Source organism: Tursiops truncatus, chromosome 15 (assembly GCF_011762595.2).
Source record: "Tursiops truncatus isolate mTurTru1 chromosome 15, mTurTru1.mat.Y, whole genome shotgun sequence".
In the NCBI taxonomy this organism is placed as follows: domain Eukaryota; kingdom Metazoa; phylum Chordata; class Mammalia; order Artiodactyla; family Delphinidae; genus Tursiops; species Tursiops truncatus.
The window spans coordinates 70,662,084-70,683,140 of record NC_047048.1 but is presented as its reverse complement, the minus strand read 5'-3'; the positions used below and the strand labels follow the sequence as shown (position 1 = coordinate 70,683,140).

The following is a 21,057-nucleotide window of genomic DNA, read 5'->3' as shown; positions in this document are numbered from 1 at the left end:
TGGCTATACCCTAAGAATAAGTTAAAGTTGGCCTGTTGCTAGGACACCCAGTAGTTTACTCAAGACTCAAGTGAATTACACACGTTGAGTGCTGAATTATACACATGCATAAAATATGTCAGTATTTTCGGTAAGCCCAGGATTATACTATAAAGCAAGGGAGTATTGAATCCTCAGACCTCATGGTGTTATCCCATTCCAGAGGAGTCACCTGGTGTCTTATCACCATGAACAGGCCTCTCTGTCCCCCACTGTTGCAGATTGGGGTCCCTGGCTTTGAGGTCAGCAGTGTGCGCTAGGAATTCATCAAAGGCAACATCGTGGCTGCCAATTACATGCTTAGAGCTGGGAGAAAGCTTATAGGCAGGCCCTTGTTGGATTTCCCTGTCTGGGTTGCTCTTGCTAGGTACTCAGTTGGATGGGAAATAAAACTCTTGACAACCAAAGAACGGCCATAGACCTGGTTTTCAGTGCTTTTTGATGTTCTGGGCCAAACCATGACTGAGGCCTAATTTAAACCAGGAGAGCTTCTTCGTCCACTCCAAGTCCTGCTTGATTATATTTTTCTTTTTACACAGTCAAGCTCAAGTGAGTATCCAGTAATATGACTCATGCATTTGATCTCTGTGGATTGATGGCAGATGCCAGGCTTACGCTTATTAATGGGAGCTGCTGTTCATCTCTTTACACTTGTGCGTTTGTCTATCCATCCTGTTAGCTAGGAGCCCAAATCAGGCAGCCTACTCAGTGGTCTCCTAATTACTGCTGAATGACTCAAGCCACGTGATGCCTATAGCCTCAGGTGAAGAAAAATGAGAGCTACCCCAAAATAGCAACATGTACCAAGCAATGAACAGACATTATCTACAGCCCTGTAAGGTGCTGATGGTTCTCCCCCTTTTATAGATCAAACCAAGGTGTAGAGAAGTTAGTGTCTTGCCCACAGGTACTTAGTAAGAGGCAAAGCAGAGAAACAAACCCAGGGCTTGATTTTTTCCAATTAGACCCCAATTTCCCTTGGCCCATAAGGATGTAGGAGACAAGATAAACTAGAGACTGCCTAGAGACATGTAGGGGAGCCAGCTGGCTCTCTAAACGCATCACTAATGAAGGAAAGCTAGTAGCTCCCTAAAGGCAATAACTGCTACCTCACTGGGTCACTGTATCCCAAGGTACTGGCACCTTATCAGATAAGAGAGTGAACATTTGGTTAAAAAAATTTTTTTTCCAGAAAAGTAGTACCCTAAAGGATTTTATTACTCACCAGCTTTAAATGCAATAACATGAAACATTTGGGGCCACTGATTATATAGAAGTGCTGAACCAGTACTGTGAGGAGTGGGTGCTGGGGAAACTAAGAGGTGTTTTACAAGAGAAAGCAGAAGTGCTGACTCATAACATGGAAAATCACTCCTGTGGCTTGTAAAGTACCTAAGTTGATCCTTTTAACACTGTTGTGAGGTAGAAAGGATTGGAGCCATTAGCTTCATCTTTCCAGATGTGAGAAACAGACTAAGTTCCTTAGAGAAGGCTGCCCTGAAGAGCTGGTATGTTGCAGTGTAAGTACTTACTGTTGGCATCATCAAAAGCCAACAGTAAGTGTATGGATATCCTGAGTATTTCTCAACTGACCCATCACCAACACACCAGACCCAACACAGACGGGGACCTAGCTTCTGTCTCCTCTGGGGAGATGAATAGGGGGCAGAGAAGAAGCCATTAGCTTAGAGAAACAGCTAAGCAGCATGGGACCAGAGATGATGAAGCCACACCCTAGTCACCCCTCAAGGAATTGGGTTTACTTACAGGTGCTTCCAGAATAAAATGTTCAGTTACAACTTGGGTCTCAGAGGTTAAGAACTTCTGCTTTATATTTTCTAAGAAGCCAGAAAACAAGCCAGTTTTTAAACTTGACACTTTCTCACGATAAAATACCTTCCTTCTTTCTGTGGTCTGTCTGTGGGCTAACTAACTGCTCAGCCTGGCTCCAGCCATCAGGAGGAAATCGTGAGCTGCAGTCACACTGCCTGACCTTGAATCCCAATGCTACTTAACTAGCTGTGTGTCCTTGGGCAAGCTAGCTTAACTTTTCTGTGCCTCACTTTCCCCACAGGGGCAATAATACTATTTCATTAAGGGTGCTTGAAGATTCAATGAGATTTTGTATGTGAAGCGCTTAACACGATGGATACCCAGCCCACACTCAGGAATCGTTAGCTGTCAGGGTTCAAGGCCAGTCTGGGAAGCATACCTGGGCCTCGTGAAACGAAAAGCTTGCGTATCTATCACTGTGGGCATCTAGCTCCACCCCTTTTCTTGACATTGGTGTCTTCTCACTGCACACGATCTTCAGAGGCAGCCAGCCCAGGGTCTAGAGAATGCACGTGCTGCCACAGCGCCCCTGCCGGCCTCCCCAGGAAAGAGGCTCTGCCCAGGCCACTGTGTACCGTGAAGAATAAACCCTCAGAACCTTTACCCAAACTGCCACTGTCACAAAAGAACTCCACACACACTCAACCTTACAGAGATTTTTATTTAAGACCCAGTCATGCATACTAAAATTACATGTTTTCACCATTTTGACTTAGAAAATGCACTAGAAAAATAAACTTTTGATCAAAACAAACACTGAAGTAGATGTATCCACCACCATGTGTCCCTATACTTGAAGCCAAACTGAATTTCAGTTTGAAGCGAGGAATGCGACCAGTGGCCAAAATGGTGCCCCAGTCTGGTCACAAAATTAGTCCACCTCTCACCCGTTCAGAGTGGTGTCAGAGGCTCTTGGCCCCAGAGAATTTTCAAGTATTTCACTTGTAACGGGTTCCCAGCTGATATACCAAGAGGCCGAGGCATATCCACAAGAATCCCAATGGCAGCTACTTAACTGCCCAACTAAACATGGCGCCCTGTAAAATGAAAGGAAAAGCAGCTAATTGGCAAAGAGGAAAAAAGGTCACTAGCATCTCCATCCACAAATCACCCTGGGCCTTCCCATGGAGCAAGCTCTATAAAGGAAGAATATTTATCGTTGTTTAATACTTGTATCTGATGTTGTTTAATACTTGTATTTCAAGAAAACCATTTCTGAGTCAGGAGAGCAGAAGGGAATTTACTTGAGATTAACAAAATTCACAGATCCCAATACCGAAAAGGATGACCAGAACTGACATCTTTCCTGAACAGTCGATATGTTTCCGTTTGCTATCTCCACACCTCTCATGCCATGGGACAGCCATACTTACATCATTACCTTAGCGAACATTTTACTTCCTAAATGAAAGAAGAGGTGTCAAAGGAACACCTTAAAATGCGGTGCTACCCAAATGAAAAAGCAATCCCGTGACTGATCTGAGGATCAGATGGCATTTAAAGCAGCTGCCCACTCAGGAAAAATTCTGAAAGGCTCAATATCTCATAGGAATTCCAGGAAAATCTCTCTTATTACCCTGGCTCTATTTCTGGCAAAAATGTAGTATCTTGCGAACTGAAGTGTCTGTAAACCTCTAAGGACCGGCGGCTCCTTGTGAAAGCGGGATGAAGTACTAGGGAACTGAAGCCACCTTTGCCAAGAGCAAATAAACTCAAGAGGGGAAGCCAGGGTTGCACTTAGGGCTATTTCTGTAGATTTCTTCCAGTCTCTGGCTGTGAAGGTAGAACAGGATTCCAGGAAGAGGCACAATTTTCCAGAATTCTATGTAGAAGAGAGGAAGAACATGCACCCCCCCCCCCAAATTTCTCAAGCTTACAGATTCATTTGGAAGCTTTAGGGTCAGTTCATTCAGTCCTAAATTTCCTAAAGAATCACCCAGATGCAGGGAAAAAAAGAACAAAGCCTCTCATGCCAGGAACAGAGGGTTCAGAGCTCCGAGTGTAGACACCCTTATCGTGTGACGATCCAGGGATGTTTGGTGGCTGATCTGAGGCCATGTGGCAAAGTAAAGCTGGAACTCGGGTCTCCTGGTTTACTATTCCTTTCCCTTACCTATGCCATGCTACCTGGAATTGTGGGAAAAGTTCATTTTCAGGTGTTTGTGAAATGGATCAAAACTTTTCCGTGAAGGAGAACACTCACAGTTCTCCAGGTGTTCAACTACTTGCTCCATCGCTGTGCCCTCACTGCTGAGTGAAGCTCCCAGCATGCGCCTGTGGTCATTCCCCTGCCCTGCCTGGGGCAACTTCACACAGACGCCTGGTGAAGCCATGTGGAGACCACCGTGTTCTCCACCCAGGGAGGTCCTGGTTTCACAGCTTGGTTCAAACCTCCTGAGGTGCCCAAACCATTTGATCTCTCTGGAGCCAACATAAAACACAGCAGCTCCAGAAGGTAGATAACCCTTGGCTCTGACTCCTTTCAGAAGCTGAATGAAACAGCTCCCTGATCCAACTGGGAAGGCCTGGGAAAAGGGCAACATCCTTCCTGGTCTTTGAGAAATTTCTCTATGTGAGCTTGGTCATCCCTAAGTTAAGACATGTAGACAAAGGCAATTGGCCAGCAATGCAATGCACAGTTTAAACCCTGGAAACTTGAACGATTCATGTCTAACCTTTTTGTTTTGTTTTTTAATCACTCTATCCTCTTTGGGACCTAAGAAAGCCTCTAACCAACTCTCCCATCCAGGCAGTTGAGTTCTGAACCCTCTACTATAGCCATCCCACTTGTCCTATTTAGACCTTTCCAGCAATGCTGGTCACACTGTCATTGTCAGATGGGACTACAGGCAGCCAGGGGTATGCATTTTGACATTTCCCTCTCAGCCAGGTCCCTAGAACATCCAGGGTTAGCATCTACGGTGAAAAGAATTCTCCCTAGAACTGGCACTAATGAGGTAAGTTATTTCCACCAACAACTTCTCCAGACATTTTTAAAAGTGCTAGAGAGATGAACAGCTTATTAACACCTGACTGGCCTTTGAATTTCAGAGGACTGTTCTAATCCTAACTGAGCCATCCACCTTGCCTGCTGCTCTAACAGATGCATGGAGAAGGTACACACACAACGTGTGGTACTTGTCACTTTTTTTTTTTTTGGTCACACCACGCAGCATATGGGATCTTAGGTCCCCGACCAGGGATCTAACCAGTGCCCCCTGCACTGGAAGCGTGGAGTCTTAACCACTGGACCGCCAGGGAAGGGGAAGTCCCACTTGTCACTTTTTAACACCACCATTTGCATGGAATGAATATGAAGGGAAATAGGTCAAAAGCTGTCAGATGAACCACTTAATTTGATGCGTGGGCTAAGGCTAAATTCTTGACAGAAAGGGTCTAAAGTGCTGAAATGCAGAACTAACATTCAGTCTGGCTGAACACGAGAGAGAAACTCAAGTGGGCTGGGGTGGCAGGGGGTGAGGGTGGAGGTCCCAGAATAACTTGCCCTTGCGTTCATTTCCAGAAGCCAAAATCTAAGAATCCCAAGGAAGTTAACCATTCACCGTTGCCAGGTTTAAAATATACCCCCGAGTCTCAGGAATGGAAGGAATTCATCCAAGATTCTGGGCATCTCACCTGCCCTCACAAAGGCCATCCTTTTCAAGTTTAACCCTCACCATGAAAAGAAAATGGGGATTGCTCAGTCCACTGTTTCTTTAAAGGCAGGGCCAAAAAATGACACCTCCCTCTTGGAAAGGCCCAGGCGTACTAAGAAAAACAGGATCCAACCACTGGTATCTAGAGAGTCCTCTTTCTAGGCAGAAAACTGACGTCTAACGTTCAATCAATCACTAAACCAAATCCCAGAACCTCGGTAGTAGCCAAAAGGGCCCTCAGGATCACTTCATTCAGCCTCATTTTACAGATGAGAAAGCTGAGGCCCAGGTCTCTTAATTCTTAGGCCAGAATTCTTTTATTTTATTTTTTAAAATAAATTTATTTATTTTTGACTGCGTTGGGTCTTCGTTGCTGCACGTGGACTTTCTCTAATTGTGGCTAGCAGGGGCTACTCCTCGTTGCAGTGCACGGGCTTCTCAATGCGGTGGCTTCTCTTGTTGCAGAGCACGGGCTCTAGGCGTGTGCGCTTCAGTAGTTGTGGCACGCGGGCTCAGTAGTTGTGGCTCGCAGGGTCTTGAGCGCAGCTTCAGTAGCTGTGGCACACGGGCTTAGCTGCTCCGCGGCATGTGGGATCTTCCTGGACCAGGGCTTGAACCCGTGTCCCCTGCGTTGGCAGGCGGATTCTTAACCACTGCACCACCAGGGAAGCCCCCAGAATTCTTTTAGCTACACAGGCCTGGCATCCAGTCTTTTAGGTTGAGTCAAATCACATACATCTAGGATCATGTATGATTCCACTGAGAACCAGACCTAAGGCTTTATGGGTTTGGGAAAACTTTTTCTATTGCAAGATTCAACCCACGAATCCCAGAGGTCCGTGAGGTCCGTGGCTCCTGAAGTTGATCAGGAGGTGCTGCTTCGGTCTGGGTGCTCGCATGATTCAGTGAAGGTGCTTTCCAGACCCAGTGATGGACTAACACTTCAAGTTTCTTGATGAGCACAGAGGTCTGCAGTTAGGCTTCATGTGAAGAACACAAACTCCCATTGTCTCACGTGTGGCCACTTTGCAGCCTTGGTCAAACTGTTTCATAGGTGTGTGCTGACTGGCCAATCAGGTTGTTTTCTCTTAGAACGTGGGATCAGAGTGAACTTTGGTCCTGATTTTTCTTGCTTTGAGCTGTGTCAAAACCAGATACGGCTTCAGATGAAGGGCTGCACACTGGGATTCCAAACGTTTGGAATCGCTGGGGGAGCTTTCTCCATGTGTTCCATAGGAGTCATTCAAGTAACCAAAGCCTCACCCCGCGGCGTACCTCAGAGCCCTACAGGCTTTCCCTCCACGCTGCAGTTCTGTTACAAGGAGCAAGACAATCCATGGCTCCTCAAATTCTCCTTGGACCTCTCCAAAGAAAGAAGAAAAGGTTTTAAAGATGGTGACATTCACAGGGGACTGGCTAGTAGCAGGAGTACAGCTGTGATTTCACAGCCCGCATGGAGTCATCACACGGCGCCTCTGGGCTCAGCCCCTCGGGCGGCAAGGCCTGGCCCAGGATGCTGTCGCAGGGAGGGCCAGGTTGGCAGAACTCCCTCACAAAGTCCTCCTCCGAGGCCAGCAGCGCCGCGTTCCAGGCGGTGATGTCCAGCTCTCCGGCCGTGCCCCCATACTCCTTGGGGAGAATGTTTCTTGGAAGGTTTGAATGGAGAGAGTTCAGGTCAGACCCATGAAGGAAAAACTACAGAGGATGAAAGGAAAGCACACACGTCCTTAGGTTAACCAGTAACTCAGGAGGTGCTCAAACGAATATCTGTTGAATGAATAAAGGAACAGTTGATGCCAACTCTACCCAGTTCCTCGAAAAGCTTGAGGATCCTTAATCCTCTTTTCCTTACACCCCATATCCTGCTGGCTGGTAAGGGGTATAAGGAAATGCATCCGGAATTCTAGCCCTTCCCTGCCACCCTAATGGTACCAGGCCACCATCCCTTCTTACCTGGATTCCTACAACAGCTTCCTCACTCGTCTCTGTGTTCACACCCTTGTCCCACCACGATCTAAACACTTTTCAACATGCGTCGGATCAAGTCACTCCTGTAATATGTACAAGCTTCCCGTTTCCACGTTACTCAGACTAAAAGCTGGACTCCCTACGATGGCCCACACAACCTGGCCCCTGTTACCCCTCTGCCTCCCACTCCTACCACCTGCCCCTGCTGCTCCCCCAAGCCACTCCCATCTCAGGGTCCCCCAGATCACTGTAAGGTTCACTCCCTCATTGCTTTCAAGTCTTTGCTCAAACGCCAGCTTCTCAGTGACACCACTTCTAACTACCCTGTTGAATACTACAACCCCTTCCCCACTTCCAGCACCCACCGTCCCCGTTCTCTGCTTTATTTTTCTCCATAGCACTTAGCACATCCTTATCCTAGATAGCATATGTAATCCATCGTCTGTGTCTCTTTCTAGAATGAGAGGGATTTTGGGGGCAGAGATTTTGGTCTGTTTTGTTCATCGAGAACATACTTGCACAGAGTAGTTGATCAAAACATATTTTTGAGTGAATGAACGAACATACGAAGGACCAAGTGAACAAGATTGTGGGCCACCAGTAAGGTCATTTCACAGATGTAAAAGACCTCTTCCAAAGCTGCTTTGGTAAAAGCAGGTTCCAAATGGGAGCTCCAGGAACCAACATGGGTTCAAACCCAGGTAGGGAGGCCACTAAATCAGAGGTTCTCAAACCTAACCATGTATCAGAATCACCTAAGGAGATTTTAAAAGCATAGATCCTGGGCTCCATCCCCGAACTGATGAGTTAAAATCTTCAGGGAAAGGGCCTGGGAATCTGGATCTGGATTTTAAGTTCCCTCGCTTACACACTTGAGATTCTCTATATGTTTCCTCTTTGAAAAAGAGAACAAAATTCAAGAATATTTGAGTGACCAGAACCATGTTCCCAGGCCTAGGAAAGAAGGAGAAAAATACCACCCACCACATTTCAATCGTGATCCTGGGAAAAGTTGAAAGAGAAGTGGCTCTTCAGGGTCAGAGAGGAAGACTGTCTTTGAAAGTGACATCTATCCTTTCTTAAATAAGAATTAAACTAAAAACTCACAGATCTCATAAACCTTGAATTACTCCACAAACTACGAGCAAGACCACAATTTAGGTAAGTGGAAAGGCTTAAATAGCATTTTTAAAGCCCAAGGAGTTGTAGTAAGAAATTGCCGGGCTTCCCTGGTGGTGCAGTAGTTAAGAATCCGCCTGCCAATGCAGGGGACACGGGTTCGAGCCCTGGTCCGGGAAGATCCCACATGCTGTGGAGCAACTAAGCCCATGTGCCACAACTACTGAGCCCGCATGCCACAACTACTGAAGCCCGTGCTCCGCAACATGAGAAGCCACCACAATGAGGAGCCCGCGCACAGCAACGAAAACCCAACACAGCCAAAAATAAATAAATGTATTAAAAAAAAAAAAAAGAAATTGACATGACTCTTTTTAACTACCTGCCCAGTGACTACCCTTTGCCATGTCCTCTTACACATAAAACACAATGTTGGTTCACAATGCCCAGGCCAGGATATTAAAAAGTCTAAATGATCACAGAGCAGGGACGTTCCTACTATAACAATCCTAGTTCTGCTCTCTCCACTGGCAAATATTATATTCTCATTAATTTCATCTCCCCCTCACAGAAAGGAGTGTTCATTTATTTTATCTGTAACCTTGCACTTTCCAAATCAGTAGTCCCAGGGCAAGAATAATACGCTAAGTTTACTGTCATCACAATAAATTTATAGATGTCACAAAAAAGGCAGCATTAAAAAAAAATTGAAGTATCTTAAGTCGATAGGATCATCACTTACTCTGTTTGCTATTTTCTCCTTCAGAAACGGTTTTATGATGGCAAAAATGCCTTTAAATATTCGAGGTTCGTTCACTACATGGACTGCTTTTATCCGAATGGGGAAACCATCCTGTGGGGGAAGGGAAGGGGGTGTTAGAACCTGTGGAGCATCTGGAAACTGTCCATTACCACAGCCTGGGAACTTTTTTTTGTCCCCCAGATCATCATACAGGACTAGAAAACCACTGATCCAAATGAATTATCCTTACACCTGAATCTGCAAAGAAGAGTGGACGCTAAGGAAAGCCAAAGTATTGTCTCAAAGCCAGGATTCACATTTCTGATAATGACCAGAGGTGACATTTAAAGGCTTAAATAATCAGTCTGGTGTGCAGTAGTGGCTCAAACACACCACTGAGGAGAATCGTGGTGTCACTGAACCTCCAGAGCTCATGGGAGGCAGCACCCCACGGGCTGGGTCAGAACAAAGCTCCAACCTGCGAGAGCTGGGAGGCGCAGGCCAGGCTACATCCTGAAGGTCTCGGTTTCCTTTCAACAAGGAAAGATAATTCTTGCCTTGTCTATTTCAGAGGATTCCCTGAAGGACTGAATGGGTTATAAAGACTGTAAGTGTGCTTTGCAGCTACGAGGATATACTGCACAGCACAGGGAATTATAGCCATTATTTTGTAATAACTTTTAATGGAGTATAATCTATAAAAATACTGAATCATTGTGCTGTACACCTTAAACTAACATAATATTGTAAATCAACTATACTTCAATTTTTAAAAAAAAGTGCTTTGCATGTGCAAACCATTTCACACACTACTGGTGTGTAAGGAACTTTATGGTTCCCAGAGACTTGAGTTCTGAAACACAGAACATGAGGTGTGAAAGCATCTGACCAAAACAGCCCAACAGGGCTCCCAATGCCCAGGTCCCACAGAAAGGAGGAGAGGTTCCATCACTTCAGCAGAAACCTCAGTTTCGTTTGTTGAGAATTTCTCTGCCTTCTGTACCAAAAAAAAAAAAAAAAAGCAGAGAGCATTTCTCTGTTTTTTGGACTCTTACCCTAAAGCTGATCTTGCCTAGAAACTACTGGAGACCCTGATGAGAATGAGTGGTGAATTGGACTTTTACGTTTCTTCCCATAATGCTTTTCTATTGTTCTGACTGTGGAGAGGAGGTGGGGTTTGTGTATCAGGTGGAATTAGAGGTAAGTGGACAGGGCCCTGGGGAAACCAAACAGCCACAGGACAGGACAGGCACACGACACACAGGGGCCATACCTGAAGGATGCCAATCACCTTTTTGGCTATAAAAGGGCCAAAATGAGATGCCTTTGATAAGCTCACTCCTTTGTAGTCTGCAAGAATTACAATTCCATTCACCTGGGTTTCTTCAGACTGAATGAGTTTTTCTAACGTCAGGTATATGGCTCGGATATTTTCGGTAATTGGATAGTTGCTCGGGATCCATCTGTCTAAGGTCATAAGAGATGGACAGTATGTTACAGAAATGAACACAAACAACTAATCAGACAGGCTACGATTTATCTCCTTCCTAAAACTATTGTTTAAAAATGGAAAAGATAGAATTCTACTGGCATGACTATTTAGATCTCTAAGTGGTAGCTGATGTTTCTTAACTCCAAACATAGCAGCACATTCTGAAATGGAAATGCAATTGAGTGGTGAGGATGAAACAGTGAGTTCTGAAGTCAGACACATGCGGGGGTTTGAATCTTACTAGTTGTGTGACCTTGGGCAAGTTACCTTCTCACCATGGGCCTACATATTATCCCATACATAGAATAGGATAACAATACTGGCTTCATGGACATCTGCACCTTCTGCCATCACAAGTCCCCTTATCTTCATGAGACCACCCTGATTTTCCTTAGGGAACTACCCCTTCCCATGCTAGCCATACAGTTTGGGTAAACGGACTTCACTCCTGGGTCCAAAGCTGGGCTTGGCCAATACGGGTATTATAACCTCCTGGCCACAAGCATGTGATCCAAGCCAGGTCAAGCAGAACCATGGGGACTCAATTCTGGGACCTTGGCCCTTTGGAAACAGAAGATCTCTCTTCTTTCTTGTAGTGGTGAGGCTGGGAGCCTGAGACTCAGGGACCCCATGAGGCAAGAGCTGGTCTGAGAATGAAGCCCAGACTGAGGACAGCAGAGGTGGAGATGGCCTTCCAATGCTGTTGTCTGAGCAAATCCCCCTTTCCAGGCTGGATGCTCCTTTAATGTTCCCCATATGATCGAGGAGTCTTTCTCTCTTTGGGGAAAAGATGAAAAGGACAACTTTTGAGTGTTAACCACTATTCTCAAGAAAATCCCACTAACATCTCAGTGTCTCTTTCTTACAAAGGTGAAACTCCACAGGGGGACTTCCCTGGTGGCGCAGTGGTTAAGACTCTGCGCTCCCAATGCAGGGGGCCCAGGCTCGATCCTTTGTCAGGGAACTAGATCCCACATGCATGCCGCAACTAAGAGTTCACATGCCACAACTAAGACCCAGTGCAACCAAATAAATAAATAAATAAATATTAAAAGAAGAAAAAAACTCCACAGGATTGCCACCAATGGGATTTGTGATATGTGCAAAATTCCTATGAAAAAACCTTTGTCCAAAAATTATGCCAGCTTGTTGTTTGATGTTGCTGCCAATTGAACCTGCTTCTACGTAACTGGCTATCATCCTTTTCAATCACATATGTCTCAAAAGAGCTTATAAAAAGGCAAAGCCAATACCTAGTTAAGAACAAAATCTGTATCTGCCTCCTGCTAAAATGTGGAGTCGGTGGGGAGGGATCCAGACCTGCTGCAGACATATGGGGAAAAAAATCCATCACACGAGCAAAGAGTTCAAACCACACAAGCAAAGGGGTGAAACCAGTGTGGTAATATCTGACTGTTTCCGTTTATTCGTATGAGGTGAGCACAGAGGAGGAACAGAAACTCTCGCTGACTGGTTCCTAGGTTTCTTGGTGCCCTGACGTCTCCATCGCATTGCTTATTTTAAAATGAACGCCCCTCATTTTGGAAAGCACCGAAAACGGCAGGCAAAGCAGTTAACACTGTGCCTGGTACACAGTAATGGCTCAAGAGAATGTGGTTTAGTCTACCAAAAGGGTTTGGTAAAGGACTAAAGGAAGTGGCAACGTGGGGCCTGCAGGCAGAGGAAGGTGCCCTGCCGCTTCCACTCGCATCAGTTTCCAGAGGCATTTGTATGCATGAGCAGAAAGGGCAGTCAGCAGGTTCTCATGTTCCCAGCGTGCTTGGGAAGAACACAGCAATCTTACTTTCACATTTTCTTTTCAGTTCTGCTCTGATGGAAAATGTTGAGGTTGGGGGCAGAGTGGAGGACTCTCCAGAGTTTATAATGCATTTGGTGTCAGGGAGGAGAAGAGGACAAAGAATCAGAAGGCTTGAGTTCTAGGACACCTCGGTCGTTGTGTCAACCAAAAAAATGTTCCCACGCATTTCTAAATGCTTCTGGGCAGGGGGAGGTGCCTCTGTTGAAAACTACTGTGCCAAAGAAATGCCAGGTGTCCCGATTACCATCATGCAGTGCTGAGATCTGAAAGTGAATCTAAAGTGAATACTTTCAAGGGCTTAACAAAGCAGAGGGAGCGCGGAGAGGACAGAGGAGGCACGTGGTAGGCAGATACCTTTCCAGGCATCTGCCCAGCCCAGACCCTTTCACTGATATCTGTATCTCATGTGCTCACTAAGGAGTGAAAGGGTGGGAGCTGAGGCGGGGTGTCCTGGCAGCCCCGCTTGTACACGATGACCAGGGTCGCTTTCTCAGCCCACCAGATTCCCAACCCTAGAAATCTGGAATTTGCATTGAAAGAACTTAGTTGGGTGGCCAGGTAAACCTGGGAGCTGAGGGGTGTACTGAGGGAGCAGAAGCCAGTCCACGGACAGAAGTGTGAGGAAGATGTGCAAAGGGCAGCAGAGATGTGGTCCAGAGAGACACACAGACTGACAGACAGTCAGAAGCAGAGACAGGGAGAATGGCGGGCTTAGTTCCTGATGGGGGAATGAATTGGATTCTGGGTCTTGGCTCCTGGGCCCGGCAAGAGCCGTGTTCCTTCAGATCTGTGGTGCTGTGCTTCCATCTCCTTAGACTAAATCCTCCCTTTTGTCTTAAGCCGGTAGAGCAGGGTTTTGTTCTCTTTCGATCAAAAGAGACTTGACTGGGACTTCCCTGGTGGCTCAGTGGATAAGACTCCATGCTCCCAATGCAGGGGGCCTGGGTTCGATCCCTGGTCAGGGAACTAGATCCCACATGCATGACGCAAATAAGAGTTTGCATGCCACAACTAAGGAGCCCGCGCTGCAACTAAGACCCACAACCAAATAAATATATATACGTGTGTGTGTACATATATATATATATATATATATATATGAGCCCTGACTAAGGCAAGGAGGGGACAAAAGGGAATAAGAAAGAGAGAGAGGGCGCTGAGCAGACGCATCCCAAGCTGTACCCACGCCCCACCCCCAGAGACGGTGAGGGTGGTACCTGGACGGAGGCAGAGGATGTGGCAGCCCCTGGGGTCGGTGTGGGGCAGTACAGTGAGGAATCCGGAAGCCAGGACCTCTTTCAAGGCCGAGGGCCGCAGGTTGTTGAAGACTTCGGGCCAGCTTCTCCGGCAGCTGTGGTAGTTGATCAGGAGCTGGAGGGCCCGGTCGTAGTCAAACTTGCGGGCTCGGAGGAAGCGCAGCAGGAAGGCGTCCTCGAGGGAGGTGCTCAGGTTCGGGCACTCCTTGCGCACCATGTCCCGGAGGGCCTGGACATCGCGGAGCCTCCATTCTGGCTTCTCCTGCAGTTCCTCCCTGGCTTTGGCCACCAGGTCCTCGGTCAGCGAGCACACATAGCCGGTGCGTGCGGGGGGCGGCGGCAGCTCACTTTCCGAAAGTGAGGCCGCGGAAGGGCTGGTTCTCAGAGAGTCACTTTCTTCTGACATTAGCTCCCAGGATCCCTGCAAAAACAGAAGCCCTGCGTGATGTGGAGAAAGCCCAGCACCGCTCATTCCAAATCAGAGAGCAGCACGAGGGAGGGGGGCAGAGACGATTTTTGTCAAGCCAAGAACCTCAGAGCAGTGGTTCTTGACTGGAGGAGTATCTGAACCACGTGCCCAAGCCCAGCCCCAGACGGCATGAAGGAAGAATCTCCGCAGAGGCACCCAGGCAGCTAGAGCAGGATGCACACACCCCTTATCAAACACACTGGCCTTGCTCACAGAGGTATGAACAGGTGCTCAACCTGACTTGTAATTAAAGAAATGCAAACTAAAACACCTTTGAAATTCAGATTAGCAAAAATGCAAAACAGGTCCTCTGGTATGCTTGCTGTTGGTGGGAGAATAAATTGACATAGGGTAGTTTGTCAATATCTATGAAGATTTCAAACCACATACCCTTACAAGTATCATATGATATCACTTGTATGTGGAATCTAAAACAGTGATACAGATGAACTTATTTACAAAACAGAAATAGACTCACAGACAGAAAACAAACTTACGGTTACCAAAGGGGGAAGAGGGGGAGGGATAAATTAGGAATTTGGGATTAACAGATACACACTACTGTTTATAATATAGATAAACAACAAGGACCTACACAGGGAACTATATTCAGTATCTTATAATACCCTGTTAATGGAAAAGAATCTGAAAAAGAATAGATATATATGTATAACTGAATCACTTTGCTGTAAACCTGAAACATTGTAAATCAACTATACTTCAGTTAAAAAAAAACACATACCTTTGGCCCAGCATTCCATTTCTAGGACATGTACTTGTATGTGTGTGCAAAATATGCACACCAGGATGATTGTTACAAGTATTGATTATAATGGCAAAAGACTGGAAATACTACCTACATCACCCAGCTGGAGACTGGTTAAATAATATTACCATATGAGTGGAATACTATTCAGTCGTGAAAAGGAATTAGGCAGATCTTTATGAATTGACACGTTAAGGAAAAAGAAAGCAGTTGCAGAAAAGTGTGAAAAAAAGACCTGCATTTAAAGGAAGCCATAAACAAGACGAAAAGACAACCCTCAGAATGGGAGAAAGTATTTGCAAATGAAGCAATGGACAAGGGATTAATCTCCAAAATATACAAACAGCTCATGCAGCTCAATATCAAAAGAACAAACAACCCAATCAAAAAATGGGCAGAAGACCTAAATAGACATTTCTCCAAAGATGACATACAGATGGCGAAGAGGCACATAAGATGGTCAACATCACTAATTATTAGAGAAATGCAAATCAAAACTACAATGAAGTATCACCTCATACCAGTCAGAATGGCCATCATCAAAAAATCTACAAAAAACAATAAATGCTGGAGAGGGTGTGGAGAAAAGGGAATCCTCTTGCACTGTTGGTAGGAATGTAAATTGATACAGCCACTATGGAGAACAGTATGGAGGTTCCTTAAAAAACCTAAAAATAGAATTACCATATGACCCAGCAATCCCACTGTTGGGTACATACCCTGAGAAAACCATAATTCAAAAAGACACCTGCACCCCAAAGTTCATTGCAGCATGACTTGCAATAGCCAGGTCATGGAAGCAACCTAAATGCCCATCGACAAATGAATGGATAAAGGAGATGTGGTAAATATATACAATGGAATATTACTCAGCCATGAAAAGGAACGAAATTGGGTCATTTGTAGAGCCGTGGATGGACCTAGAGACTGTCATACAGAGAGAAGTAAGTCAGAAAGAGAAAAACAAATATTGTTTATTAATGCATATATGTGGAATCTAGAAAAATGGCACAGATGAACCTGTTTGCAAGGCAGAAATAGCGACACAGACATAGGGAACAAACATATGGAAACCAAGGTGGGGGGGTGGGATGAATTGGAATATTGGGATTGACATATATACACTAATATGCATAAAACAGATAACTAATGAGAACCTGCTGTATAGCACAGGGAACTCTACTCAATGCTCTGTGGTGACCTAAATGGGAAGGAAATCCAAAAAACAGGGGATATATGTATACATATAGCTGATTCACTTCACTGTACAGCAGAAACTAACACAACATTGTAAAGCAACTATACCCCAATTAAAAAAAAAAAGACTTGCATTTACATTTTAAAAATATATGCATATATACTTGTGAATGCACCTGAAATTTCTGGAAGGAAGTACAAGAAAACTGTTAACCATGGTTCCCTCTAGGGAACAGAACTAGACACTGGACATTTAAGGAGAGAGAAAGAGACTCTTTACTGTACTGTTAAATTTTTTACCATATCCACATGTGACTTAGCATGGCGGCTGTGAAACTGATCAGATCTCCTGTCGGGGTGGAACATAACTGATGGGTGTCCCCAGCTGCTGTCCCTCCGGATCCACCATCCGGTGGATGCACACTTTCCACAGACTGTCCCTGGCCAATGACTGAGTGAAACGTAGGACTCCTTGAACAGGCATCAAGGACTCCCTATCTGCCTGGCCGAATCTTTTCTGGAACCACAGTGCAGTCCAAGACTTCCTGCCCAAACCTCCGGCACAGGGACTGGCCTCAAATCGCTATCAGAAGCTCTCCCTGATTTCTCCAGTTCCCCTCCCTTTTATGTGTTGCTGCCATTAAATTTCTTGCATGTCTAATCTCATCCTAGTGTCTGCTTCTTGGAAGGTCTGAACTAACACACCTATTAAAGGAAAAAACAAAACAAACAAAACAAAATAACACAGCTGCCTTAGATATTTCAGGAATAAGGTTGCAGCAGGGCTGCCCAGTTCCAAAGCCCAAGCTCTTGTCCATGGGCTGTCACTGGTCCCCCACTCGGAACTCAACAAGGAAGGCAGGAACCATCTTGGGGTCTCTGCACAGGCCACGGCAGCCACAGTGACCAGGTCACCCCCTCTAAATCTTAGGTCTGCACACTCTGTTCCTTGTGTTCTAACCTCCAGCCTCACCCAGCTTCTTTCACTTCCTCCCAAAGGTGGTTTTCTTATCCTCTGCACATCCTGTTTCCTCTGCCTAGCATGCTCATCCTCCAGTGCTTCTGCCCAATACCAATTCACCCTTCGGTGCCCATTAGATGCTACTTCATTTATTCAACAAATATTGAGCACTTGGTAGGTACCAGGCCCTCGTCCAGGCCCTGGGGGCAATTACTAGAAGATAATAAGTGCTATGGAGAGAAATAAAAGAGGCAAGGGGGTTGCAAGTACCTGGGGATAGGACTTGCAATTTTAAGTACCGTGATCAGGGAAGTCCTCACCCAAGTGACATGTGTGAGAAGATGAAGATGAGGGAGCAAGCCATTCTGGGGGAAGAAAAAGTGCAAAGCCTGAGGCAGGACCATGCCTGGCTTTTTCAAGGAACAGGGAGGAGGCCAGTATGGCAAGAGCCAAATGCGCAAGGTGGACAATACTGGCAGATGAATTGAGAGAGGAACTGGGGACCCAGTTGGTACTGGGCTTTGTAGGCCAGTAAGAGCATAGTTACTCTGACTTCAGTGGGAGTCAAGGAGGGTTTTGAGTAGACTGACATGATCGGATTCAGATTTCAAAAAGATCACTGGGCTATCTTGAGAATGGACTGTAAGAGAATGAGAACAGAGGCAAAGAGACCATTTAGAAGCTACTGCAATAATCCAGGTGAGGGATGATGGTGCTTAAAGCGGGAAGCCTTCTCTGACTCCGGGCCAGGTTAGGAGCTCCCCTCACCCCTGCAGGAGCTCTTCCGCATAGCGCTTCTCTGTTGCGACTGTAGGCAATTTGAGCACAACATCCACATCTGTCTTGTTCATCACCTTAAACCCACCCAGCACTTAAGAGAGTGTCAGACACAGTCTGTGCTCCATAAATATTTGTTGGATGAGTTTCATCTGCTTGGCGGGAGGTACGCTGAGTGAGGAATAGATCAACAATCATGGTTCACAGGACCCACCCTGGGCTCTGTTTTCCTGGCAGTCACCAACAGATGCCTGTAATCCCAATCGAGTAATTAGCCAGAAGACAGACTGTAGCATCCACGGACTACAGGCCTAGCCTCAACGTCCCTCTCCAGCCTGTCTCCCACCTTTCCCCCCTCAATGCACATGAAATGTCAGCCAAAGCAAACTAATGACCCACCATTCTTGGAACACCTCATGCATTTCTGATACCTCTGCCTGGAATTTCCTTGCCTCATTTGTTCTCAACCAGACAACTCATCACCTTCCAGGCCCAGCTTCAATGTCACCTCCTCTACGAAGCCTTCCTTGACTCCCCCAGGGTGACTCTCTCCCGTTTTCCACAGCACTGGGTTCCTACATCTCTTTCAGAAAATGCAGGTCAGTGTCTTGTGTGTTTACCTGAAACTCCTCCAAGCCAGTTTCACCCATCCATTCATTTATCAAAGAATTACTGATCACCTGTGGCAGGCACTGTGCTTACAGGTGCTGGGCACACAACAATGAACAATATAATTCTTTGCCTTATGAAATTTAACTCATAGTGGAATGATGAAAAGAGATAATATGTACTTGAGCATTTTACCATGTATCAAGTACTGTGATAAGCACTTTACATCCATCTCTTGTTTAATCTTCACAATATTTGGTGAGGGCACTAATTCTGTTCCTAGTTTACAAAGGGGGAAACTGCCCACTAGAATGTAAATTCCATGGGGGCAGACAACTTGCCTGCCGCGTTCACTGCTATCCCCAGTGCCTGGCCCATGATGGTACTCTGTAAATACTAGCGGATGATGTGAGGATAAGGGCCCAAGGGTACACACCTAGTGAGGCAGAGCAAGGATGTATCTAGCCCCACACTGGGCTCTACGCTGCACCTAGAGCTTCCTGTTTAATCTCCAGGGCCTTGGCAGTATCAACCACAGAGCAGGACCCAGTCACAGTCTGGTAAATGAATTGATGGGTGGGCACACAGATGGGTGCAAACACCATTTGTTAGGGTCAAGCCGGGGAATCTTCCCCACCTGGAGCCTATCATTTTTTTAAGCATCACCTTCCTTCCCATCCTACCCCAAGAAGAGGTCAGGAATCACCGTTCCTGAAGCCCCAGAGACCCCACGTCCCGTCGACACCTTCCGAGGCCCCCACTTCCGGCTGTCACCCCTTCCCCAGGTGTCCCCATTTCCTGGGGTCTCTCTCGGATGCCCCACTTCCGGTCGTCCCTCCCTCTCAAGGGTCCCTCTCCCTGGCCCCCGGGTCACACCGGCTCGCGGGCACTCACCGGCCCGGCTACGGGGCGGAGCGCGGGTCAATCGGCGGCGGGAGCCTCGTCCGGCAGCGCGCACAGAACCGACCCGCACTCCCCACCCGGCCGGCCCGGCCGCTCGCGCCGGAAGTGACGTACGCAGAGCGTTGGAAGGCGGGGCACCGCCCGCGAGTGCGCATGTGCGACATCTCCTCGAAGTGCCGGCCTTCGGTCCCCACCTGGCGGCCGGGATGGCGCGGTGGAACCTGAGCCTGGGAAGAGCGTGGCTGGGAGGCACAGGGAGCACGACCAGGTTGAGCTGGTATAGATGAGGAAGCTGAGGCCCAGAGAAGGAAGGGAAGAAACTGCTGTTTTCCGAGAACATATTAACTATGTACCTGGTGTTTTACATCCATCATCTCATTAAATCCTCAAATGGAATCCTACTATTTTATGAAAGGGAAACGCAATCAATGAAGTATAGAGTTTCAAACCTAGACCTTGGGATTAGCATTCCACAATTCTCCCCACCAGAGCTGCCACCAGGGCTGGCTGCTCCAAAGGGTAAGATTCCAATTCAGGGGACATCTGTCTGTCTTTAGCCAAGTGACTTTGAGCAAGTCCCCATTCCTCCTTGGGCCTTAGTTTCCTCATCTGTAACATGATTCTTGCTCTGGAATATTGATTCAATAATTGTTTCCTGCTTTGGGGTTCATGAAGTCCTTTTCAGAAAGTGGTAGTTTGAAAAAGGCTTTACTAGCGCCCGCCTCCAGTCCATTAAAACCCCCAGCACAACCCCCCCCCCGCCCCACCCCACCCATATATTTTGTGCAGCTACAACTTTGAGACGATCTTGAGGCCCCGCTTTCAAGCAGAGTAATACTAATGTCTTGGTAAAGACACTAAACCATTTCTAGAGAGAAATTGTGTGGTCCAGGAGGACTCAACAGCCCGAAGGAGTATCCAGGAGATGACCTTAAACAATCTGTTCCTTTCCCTACCCTTGGGGCAAGAGGAGTTGCAGGGAGATGGGAACTGACATAGGTGGGCCAGAGGAACATGACAGTTTCTGCCAGATGTTAGATGGGCTGGGGGTAGGGGTGGAGGATCCTGGGTTTCACTCCTGCTCTGGCTCTATCACTTCTAAGATAAAGTACAGAAGACTCAGTTAAATTTGAATTTCATACAAACAATAATTTCTTTTTAAGTATGCAACTTTTAGGATGTACTTATACCAAAAAATTGTTGTCTATTAGAAATTCAAATTTAACTGGGCATCCTGCGGTCTTTTGGGGGTTTTTTAATTTTAAAAATTGTTTTGGCCACACCACGCAGCTTGTGGGATTTTAGTTCCCCAACCAGGGATTGAACTTCGGCCCTCGGCAATGAGAGCACGGAGTCTTAACCACTGGACCACCAGGGAATTCCTGGACATCCTGTGTTTATGTTCGATTTTTTTCCCTAAATCTATGTATTAGTTTCATATTGCTGCTGTA

General features: G+C 46.4%; 1 protein-coding gene across 2 annotated transcripts; it reads right to left on the bottom strand.

The window, feature by feature from the left end:
- Positions 1 to 2,513: 2,513 nt before the first annotated feature.
- Positions 2,514 to 19,712, bottom strand: TTPAL (alpha tocopherol transfer protein like). 2 transcript variants are annotated; one of them, XM_004318735.4, is made up of 5 exons: positions 19,598 to 19,712; positions 13,886 to 14,345; positions 10,631 to 10,824; positions 9,358 to 9,468; positions 2,514 to 7,223 (listed from the first exon to the last, which is right to left on the bottom strand). In XM_004318735.4, the coding sequence occupies exons 2-5, from the start codon at positions 14,328 to 14,330 to the stop codon at positions 6,945 to 6,947; spliced, it is 1,029 nt and encodes a 342-aa protein (XP_004318783.1). In that variant the 5' UTR covers positions 14,331 to 14,345; positions 19,598 to 19,712; the 3' UTR covers positions 2,514 to 6,944. The 2 variants fall into 2 exon arrangements, with proteins under 2 accessions (XP_004318783.1, XP_073649124.1); XM_073793023.1 differs by lacking the exons at positions 9,358 to 9,468; positions 19,598 to 19,712 and adding an exon at positions 18,494 to 19,380.
- Between the last annotated feature and the right edge of the window lie 1,345 nt (positions 19,713 to 21,057).